The sequence below is a fragment of the Antrostomus carolinensis genome, unplaced genomic scaffold (assembly GCF_000700745.2).
Source record: "Antrostomus carolinensis isolate BGI_N321 unplaced genomic scaffold, ASM70074v2 scaffold40343, whole genome shotgun sequence".
Taxonomy (NCBI): domain Eukaryota; kingdom Metazoa; phylum Chordata; class Aves; order Caprimulgiformes; family Caprimulgidae; genus Antrostomus; species Antrostomus carolinensis.
Genome location: NW_010308072.1, coordinates 1 through 12732, shown reverse-complemented (window position 1 = coordinate 12732; position 12732 = coordinate 1). Strand labels below are relative to the sequence as shown.

Genomic DNA, 12732 nt, shown 5'->3' with positions numbered 1-12732 from the left:
GCCCATTCAAAAAGTTATTTCACCTCCAGAGGCAAGTAGAAAGTATTGTTTAGAAGACAGAATGGAAATGAGTGAAGTGATATAAAAATTGTCAGAAACATTCAGCAATTAGTCTGAAATTTGCTTTTTAACCTCAGGGCTGTAACTCTTTGATCTATTATTAATTATCACTAACCACAATCAGCAGCGTACTCATGCATCTTAGGAGAGCGTACAAATTCCCATAAACCATTTTACATATTATCCACAAATACTGGATTCTGTTTCTGCTCAGATGTTCCAACCAAAGTTTACATTTTTTCTTTTTAAAGAAATAACTTTATACATTAACCCTAAGTTATCCCACCTCCAAATATGAAATTTAAGCTATCAATTTGTTCATGAAGCAAATATGCAGCTTATTGAGTACAGATTTACAGAAATTTAATTTAGCAACCAGCTAACAAAACATTCTAATGTAATTGCAGGAGCTTAATTCACAGTTTAAGATAAAGAAATAAAATTGAACTTCAAATTATTTTCTTGTGACCTATCACCAATGTGGGAACTTCTGCTATAATACAACTCAGTAAAGAAATAGTGTCTTACAAAAATATTTGTTCACATACTGAATAGCTACAAACAGTATTACTTTTTCTTTTCAGAATCCAGCATCACCGACTGCATGGTTTGGGTTTTCTGCAGCTTTTTTTTGTTTGTTTGTTTTGGGGGGTTATCTGGGGTTTGGGGAGGGAAGGTTGGTTTTTGTGCTTTAGATTCTTCAGCACTGACCACCTAGATCACAGCCTTTCAGACTGCTAAGCTCTGTCAAACCATGTTAATAAAACTCAGCTGCAAAAAAAACCCAAAACAAAACAAAACAAAAAAAAAGAAAAACCCCACCCAACCCAAACAAGGTCAAAGCTTGCCATTTAAAGAGACAGTTTATTTGGAAACTTTGCTCTGAAAGTAAATCAGCTCTCAAGGTTTTGTAAAACTCCAGGGTTCTTGAACAGAAAGATGCGTATCAGGAAGGATGCGCACGGCACCCTGCTCCCAAGCATGAGAAGGGAGTGTCTCCTCCCACCCACGTCCTGCTGCTGCTGCTCCCGCCTGTACTGGGAATGGAGTCGGCTACACTGGGAACTGCTGGCATGGATAAACAGGGCCTTCCCCACCTTACGATGCCTTCCCTGTAGCATAAGTCAAAAAAGTACACCTTTCTCCAAGGTCAGCCTGTCTCCTCCAGCAGCAAAATCAATGTGGCTCCAGCAGGAGAGGGCTTTCGTGAGGACCCAGCAGACTGTGACCTTTTACTGCAGTTTGAACTAGTAGGGCAGCAAGCAGTCAAATCATGCCATGGTCTATTTAGGGTGCATCCAAATGTGCCCAATAATGCTGCAAGGACTTGGACAATTGCACATAATGGATATACTCCTCACTTTTCCTCCACAGATCTCTCCCACTCAGCAGAGACTGCAGCTGAACTAAAGTAATTCCTCTGCTGAGCACCAAGCACTGTGTAGCAATCAGCTGCATGTGAAAATTGATAAAAGTACTAAACTTAGATGTATTTAATACCTGTTTTTCACACATTCTTTTTAGTTTCCCCGTTGGATCATTTTTATCACTCTTACACAGCCATACTGTAAAAACACTTTTGCCAGAGAACAAGTTATGGTTCTATACTCATCCTAAACTGTGGTATGTTCTGATCTCTCAGAGCTTACATCTAAAATCACAGCACTCCACTGTTCTCCAAGAAGTTTTGGGTTAAATCAGCTCATTATTAACTCCAGCTCCTACAACTCTGCTTGACAACTCACTACATGCAGATAAAAACAGAAACTGCCTTTTAGAAACATACCCTGAAAATACAAGTGCTGAGATTATGGCTCGACAATGCATTATCTTTTAGCAGAAACACACACTTAGGATATTTCATAGGCTCCGTTTCCTTGCCATCCCTTCAGTTTGTTCTCATGTTCACGTCATACTACACTGCCCCCTAAATTCCACAAACCTGTTGTTTTTTATAGCTCCCGAGAAAAACGGATCAGGAACCTGACCTGGCTCTCCCATCCAACACGCCCAAACAAAGGGTAAAACCAGAGTCAGACCAGATGAGGCATGGCCCAACAGTATTTTTTGCCACTGCAAACAATATACCATTCAACTATATTGGGTGCCAAACAACACCCAACAGCAATCGCTACTCAAGCCTGGGTTCAGGAAAGCACCACCATGTACCTAGAAATCTGATTTTCAGCTGGGCAAAGCACTTCGCAGCAAGTTTAATTTCCACTAGTGCTCAGTGTTGGATGAGTAAGGACAGGTTACTGAATTCCAACTTACCATTTACTCCTTCTGCAGACAATACAAGTACTGCACAAGTATTGATACCGTTGCAGCAATCCCTATGCATGCTTACTGCATAATTGCAACATGTACCCCATAAAATAGGATGAGAATGTTTTCACAGAATCACAGAATTTTAGGGACTGGAAGAGACCTGGAAAGATCATCTAGTCCAATCCCTCTGCTGGAGCAGGAACGCCTAGATGAAATTACACAGGAAGGTGTCCCGGCGGGTTTTGAATGTCTCCAGAGAAGGAGACTCCACAACCTCCCTGGGCAGCCTGTTCCAGTGCTCTGTCACCCTCACCATAAAGAAGTTTCTTCTCAAGTTTAAGTGGAACCTCCTGTGTTCCAACTTACACCCATTGCTCCTTGTCCTACCATTGGACATCACCGAGAAGAGCCTGGCTCCATCCTCCTGACATTTGTCCTTTACATTTTTATAAACATTAATAAGGTTACCCCTCAGTCTCCTCTTCTCCAAGCTAAAGAGACCCAGCTCCCTCAGCCTTTCCTCAGAAGGGAGATGCTCCATTCCATTAATCATCTTTGTGGCTCTGTGCTGGACTCTCTCAAGCAGTTTTTCATACAGTACATATTTCAGACATCAGTGTCTTTCAGTCCTCATGAAAATGGACTGACTGATCCATACTGTCGAAATATGGATAATTAAAATTTCTTCTACTTCTGAAAATCTGCACACAAAGGTGATCCCACCTTCCTCTTTTTCAGAAAATCGTCAGAAGGTATCATAGTGAGATTCTATATTATCAAAAGTGATATAAAAATTAGAAAACAACTACTAACTATGATCAGAATAACCTACGGCAAACTAATTTCCAACAGCCAAGTACTGCGAAGTTCTGAGGTATCAACTGGCAATAGAAATGTTTTGGTAATACACAGTATTACTTAACGCCCACACACAAAGAAACGAACAACCCCTAGATATTGGCATGGGGATTGACAACGGAACTCTTACTTCCCCAGATTTGGAAGATCCACCCATTTATGGAACACAGTTTTCCCGCAATGTTGACTTTTCCCTGACACAGCACAGGAGTGAATTGATGTGTATAATTTAATGGAAAATAAGGCATCATCAGCAGTCACATTTTCAAAAGATACTTTATACAGAGTTTTAACTTCTCAATAAAAAGAACAAAACAAACAAAAAAAACCCCATCCTCAACAAAATAACAACAAAGAAAGCTGTAGAAAGTATGAGGTTGTTAAACACATGCTGGTACGCTAAGGGCATTTAGATCTCCTGGCCTGACATACTAACACAGACTCCTAACTTCTTTAGTGAGAAATAAAGACATACATATGTAGAGGTCTCTGCTGTATCAAGATTATACGCAGAGTTGTAAGAAAATCACACAAAATTATACAAGAATCTTCCAAAACCATGTATAACTTTTCAAATTGAAAAAAAGAAAAAGTACAGATTTAAGGCAATGGCCTACCACATGAAAGAATCATTGGCAAAAAAAGTTTGCACAGTAAATCTGTGGAAAGCTGAATGGGAAAACAGCCCTGCCAAGCATAGAGAATATTTTAACAGCACAGGTTTTTTCCCCATAAAGTCCATCAGCAAATAAACAGAGGTCAAGGCTATTCATAAATTCTAAAAATAATATTTACCAGACCTTTATCGCTCTGGCAGGTATAATTCTGATAAGTGACTATTCTAGATAATATTTAACATAAAAGTTTATTTACAAAAATATTTGCAATAGCCTGAAATCAGATTTTAACCAGAATCACACATTTTAGTCACAGTGAATGAAGATCATGTTGTTGAGTCGGCTTTTTATTTTACTTTGGGTGGGGTTTTTTGGGGGCTGCTGCAAGTAGGGTCTTTGAAAAAAATGCTGATCCATGTGAATGGCTCAGGAACAGGTAAGTATAAGGAGTCCCTAAAATACTGTCAATGTTTGCTCAAAGATTTGACCATAAACCCTAAAAGAAGTCAAAGACAGTCTTTCAACTCCTTTTAACAGACATAAATTAGACTCTAAGATACCATGAAACACTGTTTTGAAGAGAAATCTTTGTCTGAATGACAACAATTAAAACATAATTACTGGTAAATGTACACAATTTATGTTAAATAGTAACCTTTTTTAACAATAACACATCAAACTTTGTAAATTCATCCCACACTGGATTACATCAGTGGAACTGCCAGGAAGAAACTACAGTAGAAGTACCAGCCCTTTTTTAGCAGCACAACTGCTGAGAAAAGCAAGTATGTAGTGTACATACAGGAGTTAATATGGAAATGAGAGGGAAAAGGCACATTTGCAGAAGCACCTTTAGGTAAGAGTGAATGCAGCAGAAAGGTCATCCTCCTTAATTTTTACTGTTGTTTCAAGCAACCATGACATTTTCCTAGGCCATTCTAAAAATTGCGTAATTGGCATGATCATAAGGCCTTAGCCTGGTACCTTGATTCAGATGAGCCACCACCTTAAAGTGAAATCTTATCTGGATTCTTAGTGCAGGTTTTCATCAATGACAACACATAATCACACATACCTTCTTTTTCAAGCACACTGCTATTATTTAGTTTAGAAACCATTATTTCTTAGAAATGTCATTCTTCTACACGCACAGACAGGTATGATTCACCCTCTATTAAAAATTAAATATGTAAAAATCTTTGAAAAAACAAAGACATATTCAGCATGCATATTAGCAGAAGAAAAACATTTAAAAGGGAACAAGGGTTTTGCTTAAGAGGCTCTCACCCCCCAAACACAAGTTGCAATGTTATTAAGAAAGTTACCACCAACTAACTTAAGAAGAACTGTAACTGTGGACATCTAATAAGAGTAACTGAAGGAGAAAGAGAAATGTTCCAGTTGACAGTGGGTACTTGGCACAGTCAATAAGGCAGAAAGGCATTTTAAATGCCTAAACTATGTTTGTCAGACACTATCAGCAAGTATAACTGACTCAAGAATAGGAGTCAGGAATATTCTATTTCCTAATTTTCTAACAGGAAAAAAAAAAATAATTTTTCACAGTAATATTCTAAAGATTCATTCTCAATGTGAAAAGTTTTCTTCATTCCTGGTCACCATTCCTTTTCACCAAGTAAGCTGAAAGTCAGAAGCAGTCTAAAAAGGGTATGATGTCAAGGTTCAGAAAATAATGCTGCCAAAACAAGACATATTCAGTGTTGGTCATCTATTGGCTTTAGAGAACCATGTAGCCTATTTTTTTCCCTTCACCTTATTTGCTTATGGCAATTTATATTTCAGGGTAAGGACACCTGAATGAAGGGCACCTGAATGAAGGGCATCTTCTGATGAAGACTCAGAATACCAGAAACTTTAGGATATTGCAGACTTTGAAGGGTTAATCACATGCTGTAGAAGTATGTAAAATGCATGATGCCTGATATGGCTGACACATCAGGAAAAAAATCTGACTGCAAGTAACAAGGACCTGGTTTGGATGTAGAGTGCAGAAGTGCAATGCTGCTGTTCTGATGATACTGAAGGAAGGGTGACTTCAGAATCCCCATACCATGCTGACATGGGACAGCTGAAACCCACCTTGGAATACTGGGTCTGACATAGTTTTAAACTATGCATATTTTGTTACAACACTCTGGATCATGAACAATCTTGCACGGGATTTCCTCTGTTTTAGCTAGAATGTGGCACAGACATGAAAAGTAAAGATCAATTCGAGGGTCATTAGCAAGAGTGAGCTTTTATATACGTGACATCTCATCTTAAGTCTTTATGACTTGTCTCGTCAGCAGACAAGTACCTGAGCAGGCACTACGCATTCAAATCTCTACTGCTAAAGTGACCTCTACACTAATGTACCTTGAAACTTGCAAGGGCTTTGCACAGGTCCCCAGCTGCACCTGTTAGCATAAAGCCATTGCCAAGGAGATTAAGAACAACATTTAGTTAAATAATGGGGCTGAGCTGAAAGATTTGAAATGATGACACATGTCCTAATCTGAACTACAGATCAAGATGCCTGAAGTGTTGCAAGCCTGCAGATCTCCATCACCTGAACAGACATGCAGTAATAGCTCTGAGCGCTAAAAATTTCAGGATTTCAATCCTGCAAATTAACAGCTACGTTCACCTGCATATCTCACTGAGATAGCAGCTTAGAGAACAAAGACAGAAAAGCATATCAAGCCACTGTCAACATCAAGCCTGATGACACAGTTTATTCATTTACTGGTATAAAAGTAAATAGATGAGAAGAGCTATCATGGACTAATGTCTGCTCAGAAGACTCCTTCAAAAGCCTTATGAGAAACTGTCATTCCAAATGCAACTACTGATGACAACCACGCTCCTACCAGCATTTTCCTGCTTATTGCGCCTGTCCCTGCAATGGATGACAACCTTGACTCAGCACAAGCAGTGCTTACTCACGCAACAGCTCTCACCGCTGGCAGGAGCTACTTGCCCAAGCAACAGCGCTCAACCGCAAAGGCAGTAAAATACTGGGTCTTTATTTTCAGGCATAGCGTCAGTCTTCTGGTGAACTTTGCTCACTATATAAATAATGCAATTTATGAAAATTTCATCAGGTAAAATAGCTAGAAAACAGTAACTTCATCTTCCTTCATCCAAGAAAGCACATTTCAGCCAAGCCTGGATGATAACAAACATCCAGCTACATGCAAAGTTCAGCACAAATATGGGATGCAGCCCTTTCAAGTTGAGAAAGGTATATTAAAAAGTGCATTCTTTAGAGACCATACTTGAAATGGCCAAAGAAAAAGTGAAGTATGGCTTGCAAAATGATAAGGAGATTGTACAAGTATTGGACAGATCTGAGAATAAAATGGAAATATTTAAAGTCTTCTTTTCCCTCCTAGGCACATAGGCTAGTTTCCCTCCTCAAAAGCACCGTTATTTTAGGTACTATGTTTTTCACTGCAACAATATTTTTTCAGAAATATTTAGCATCATACAAAGATGGAAAACACTATGCATCCTCTTCACCCCACTCCAAGAATCAGGCAGACATTTCATTCACTGAGGGCAGCTGCGTTACCTCATGATAAGAAAAAAAGACTTAAGAAAGGTAAATGCAAATTCTGTTACTGGCTATTTTGCTGAGCTTTAGCACAAATCTTTGGTGAGCCCGTCTGACACACAAAGAAGCTATGTAACCATTCTAATTCAGTCATGCCATCAGATGCACTTAATAACTTGTAATATTGACTACAAAACTAGATAGTTAATGAAAGGAAGTGTCCTTTATGAGATACATGAACACCTGTTTGCTGAAGAAGTACACGCTCCCATGAATCAGACAAGAAACACAAATTCAAACAACACTTGCATGTTTCTCTTCCACGAAAAGTGAGGAGATCAGTTTATCCATTTATCCCTTTCAAATGTGTCAAGTTTTAACAGCCCTCATCCTTCTGGAAGCATTTTTCTATATATACAAACCAAATGTTCCTACAGTTAAAACACAGAAATAATATGTTGCCACAGGTTTGTAAGGTTTAGGTTTTAAACTTAACCAGTTAAAGTCCAATGCAAACTTATAACCATGCATCTCTACAAAAACGGATTCCCGATACTATCATTTCCTTACCCTCATCTCAACATTTCATCTGAGGTACAACACATTCAAGCACCAGCTAAGAAAGAATATCCATTATGGGACACACGAGAGCAATTTTACTAAGCTCTCATTATAGCAAAAACAACATTTATAGTAGTAAGAGCTCATAAACATAAGAAAGCTACACTTTCAAATCTAATAACAATAGAATATCATATGTTCTTTTTAAATATTAAAGCCAGCACTTTGTTTTTATTAAAGGCAGAGTAAAATACAGCAAGAAACCAGCAAACCTAATGATAAGAATTGAAATGCAAACAAGGAATTACGCATCAGATTGAGAAATACCGCCCTGGTCCCCATTTTAATTCACGCTTTGTTTGTTTAAAGGAGGGGAAGAAGAAAATAAATAAGGGGGGGAAAAAAAAAAAAAATAAGTAATTTGCCTGCTCACCTGGACACGTTTTCTGGAATGTACTCTAGAACTGGATACCCATCACTTCTTCTGGATGCCAACTCCGAATGCGACTTCCAGGTCTCCACGAGCGTGCTGACGGGAGGGAAGGAGCTCAAGTGCTGAAACGCCTGCTCTCGAGCAACCGGCCGCGACAAAGATATCGTGCCTTGGGCACCGATCCTGTAGTGAAACGACTGTCCACCTGAATTTACACCCACAATGGCAGAGGATGGTATACTGTTTTCTTGGTAATAGCTGCCATCATCAGGCTCCTGCTTAATTCCCACAGGTAGGCCTGGATTTGGAAAACTGCTACCTTCACAACTTCCATCAAATGAAGAAACAGGTGGTCCTAAAATCCCAGAAAGAGAGTAATAGTCTTTGTCATCCATAAAAGAAAAATATGAGCCATCTGTAAATGGGAAAGGATTTACTGTTTGATTCCCTTTAAAAGAGGCACCAGAACAAGGATGCTTGGCTGACTCTTGCTTCACTGGTACTGAAAAGGGGGAATCAGAGTTTATTTTGCTGCTGTCGCCAATGCACGCGCTGCCAAATGAACCGTCTGGCTCAGATTTTATGAACTGAACAAGGTTCATCTGACTGTTGTTGGAGATGGCATTCTCCATTTCCTCCATCTTCGGAAACATGAGTTCTTGAGCACCCTTGTCTTTTGTTTCTGGACTTGGAACAGTATCTTGGCTTCTGCTAGGCCCCGCCGGTGTGCCGGAAGCCGGGAATCCTAGGGAGTTGTTTACGGGGCTACAGATGGACGACCCCACAGTGCTAACCGCCGGACTAGAACGAGTAGACCTATTATTGGCATTGGAAGGACTGGCAATGGAGCTCCTCGAGTTCAGGTTCGCAGGACTGGACACAGAAGATCGCATAGTGATATTATTGGGACTGGAGACAGGAGATTTCACGCTGCAGTGACTGGGAGGACTAGAAATTGGTGATTTCATGCTACTTATAGGGCTAGAAAGCGGAGACCCGACATTGCTAACGTGTGCGGGACTATGCAACATAGACCCCCGGTTTTCAACGTTCGGCGAGTGTGACAAAGGGGTTCCCTGGCCAATGGGGCTGTGCACGGCAAAGTTCCCAAAGTTAGCAGTAGTTGAAGACACAGAGTTAACTCCAGCAGGACTACACACCGAGGAAGCCATGTTCTGAGGGCTGCAGCCCAAAGGGCTTTTCTCTTGACACATGATAGGGCTTTTGACAATAGCGTGCATGGCACCGCCGTTCACAGTGCTCCCCGAGTCCGACATCAAAGACCTCAAGGGCCTGCTGGCGCTGTGGAGGGGAGAAGAGCAATGGCCATTCTCCTTGTAGAGCTTCACCAGCTGCTCCACGTTCTGGTAGATCTTTCCTGGGCTCCCCTGGTTCTGCTGATCATAGGGGTAATCGGCGTCTCGTATCGAATCCATGTATAAACCCATGGATTCGGCCACTGTTGCCGACAGCTCCTTTGACTCCGTTTCAGTTTTGATGTCAGAGGGCAAAAGACCAGGCTGACCGCTGTCTTGCTGCTGGCAGGAGAGTAGCTCAGGTTTTTCTTTGCTGTTTCCTTGAGCGCTGCTGTTGGCAAAACCACCAGCAGCGCAGCTTACATTTACAATCTCCATATAGTTACTGTCATCAGTCTGCTCTCCAGCACCTACAGAAGAATACTCCACAGACTGAGAAACTTGACCCCACCGTCTCTCCATATCTAAGCCTTCTGGGTAGCTGTGGTATCCTTTTGTCTCCATAACTAGCAAAGACATATACAAAAAAGTAAAATTAATAAAAGATAGGACAGTGCGACTTCCTAAGGAAATTTCCTAATTTCCTAAGGAAACAAGGCATATCCGCTCACTCTGTCTATCCTCCTCTCTGTCTGCCTGCCAGTCCCATTTCCCTGCCCCATCCATCATCTCTCAATCATTTGTCCAATTTCTATGAAACTGAGAGAATAGGTCTCAGGGATATGATAGCCCTATGGGTTCTGAGAGAAAACTGGCCAGCAGTTAGAAAGGACCCAAATTATTGCCCCCCACCCTGCCCCAACAGGAATGGCTTGTCAATGCCAGCACAACAACCGCCCATCCTCGCTGGCCGCAGCTCTGTGACTGGTGCCAGCAGCACTGTCGCTGCCCCTCACCCAGGGGCCTGCAAGGAAAAAAGGGAACGGGGACAGCAAGGAGGAAGGAGAACCAGAGAGGTCCTGAAAGGAGGACATGCTGGTGGTAGGCAGGGCATAAACTCTGTAGAAATTGCTCGTTACAGCTCTATTCCTCCAAAGACTGTCTACTGCCATGCTACAGGGACAGCAAAGCCAGGGAGGCTGGGGTGGTAAGAGGGTTCCTCTTCATCATCCAGCACAACACAGGATGCTTTAGAAGGTTTAGAAAGCAGCAGTTCTGAGGGGCCAGGTGCTGACTTGCCCCCTCACAGCCATACAAACTGCTGACATGTGGCTCTTAAAGGGATCCATAATTCTGCAAACCTCCATGGCAGCCAGCAAGAGGAACACATAAAGAAAAGTAAACCTGGTTCTAAAACAGACCCTAGAAAAACCTACCCACCCTGCACACTACTCTCTCGAGGCAGGGAGCAAAACGCATGACCTAGCCTCCATTAGTCTCAAAATCACATGTAAGTAACAACATTATTTTTTTTTTTAAGGAACTGGCTCATAGTATCATTAGAACCATAGAAACTCAGGTGCCAATAATTATAATATCAATGTTACACAAATATTTTTTTTCCTTTCAGAATGTATTAATTTTCCAATATTTAATTTAGTATTTAATCCCTTTACTTAACACTACTTAAAGATGATATTTTAAGCAAAATTATAAAAACAAACCAAAACAGAATTAAAATGAATGACTCAAATACTTCTTTGCCCTTACTTAGAACTATGGCCCTATGCCTACATTCCCCTGAAGCACAAATTTTATTAAACATCATCATATGTATCAAATCACATTCCTAGAGTCTAAAATTTTCAGACAGAAGTGCCTACTTTCACATAAAGTCACTCCCAGATAGTCACCTAACCCTGATTTAAGTGCTGAGCAAGCCTAATTCCTAGAGAAATCAATTTCAGCTGTGAGTGACCAGCATTTCTGAAAACCAGGAAACCTAGTTAAGGCTTAAAATTAGGATCTAAGTGAGTTTTAACTCTCAGAACCACCAGCAGAACAACTGAGCACCAGGAAATCTCAGTTATGGGCCTAACATTACGCTGGTGCACGAGCTTTGTAGCGACCTCTCTCACAGCAGTAAATTTCAAACTTCATACATAATCAATAGGCAAGCATGCTTTAAAACCTCAGCAAATAAAAATCTGTGTCAGACAAAGGAGAAAAAAAAATAAATGAAAATGCTCTGGTCCTGCACTTCCAGAGAGAGGAGCACTGTCTGGTAAATATATCCAAGAGGATGAAAAAACTGCAGAGAGATTATTTGTGGCCTGACAGAAGTTTGGTTTAAAATGACAGATAGAAATTAGTAAGATCGCAGCAGCAAAGAGATTTTTTGGGAGTGCTGGTTTCTGTCACCTCCCAGCGCCTCAGTGGATACTAGAACCGAACAATCATCTAACGGGTTCCTGACAGTGTAAGGGTTTGGTTTTGTTCTTCTACACAGAACTTATTCCAACCTGACCAGCATGTTTATTACCCACAGTACCCACACCTCACCTCCTGCACAGACCTACCTTGTTACTAACTTTCACTAAGTGAATCTGACTGTAGGATAAAACATCCGCGGACAACAAGAAAAGCTGAGTCGTGTTACATATCGGAACCAAGCCCATCTACAACTGATATTCTGCAGAAGGAAGCTTATATTTCTGAGCACAGCAGTTTCCCCAGACTCCCCCCCCCCGGCAAGAAGTATTCGGACACTGCGAGTTATGCATTTCACCCCCAAACACATCAACAAGCCCAGCCGCTCTCTGCGATACAAGTCTCCAATCAATCAGGCATGAAACCAGTTTCGCAGCAACAGTCAAATAAAAAAAATCAAATGGTACCTGGTATCCCTGCAACCAAAAGGTCACCTAGATACAGGAAAATCTGAAGTAAATCCAGTTTCATAAAAACTAAACCAATGGCTCAAGCGACCACCCATTTCTTATTCCTCGCTGTTTGTACACGATTTTTTTTTAAGTTTCTCTGCCTGCGAGCCGCTTCGCTGGCACAGAACTGCGCAGGGGACCCAAGTTTCATCGTCAAAGCCGGGCTGGGGTTCCCCCTCTCCTCTCCTCCCTGGCAGCACAGCCCGGCGGGCAGCTCGGCTGTCCCCGCGGCGGGGGGCTGGTCCCTCCGCCCTCGCACACACACGCGTGTTAACAACCACGCAGGCAGCGCGCA

At 41.3% G+C, this 12732-nt stretch overlaps 1 protein-coding gene across 1 annotated transcript; it reads right to left on the bottom strand.

The window, feature by feature from the left end:
- Positions 1 to 8355: 8355 nt before the first annotated feature.
- LOC104519519 (mineralocorticoid receptor) lies at positions 8356 to 10389 on the bottom strand. The gene has a single exon (XM_010165656.1). It carries the CDS (start codon positions 10132 to 10134, stop codon positions 8356 to 8358), a length of 1779 nt encoding a protein of 592 aa, XP_010163958.1. The 5' UTR covers positions 10135 to 10389.
- Positions 10390 to 12732: the final 2343 nt, after the last annotated feature.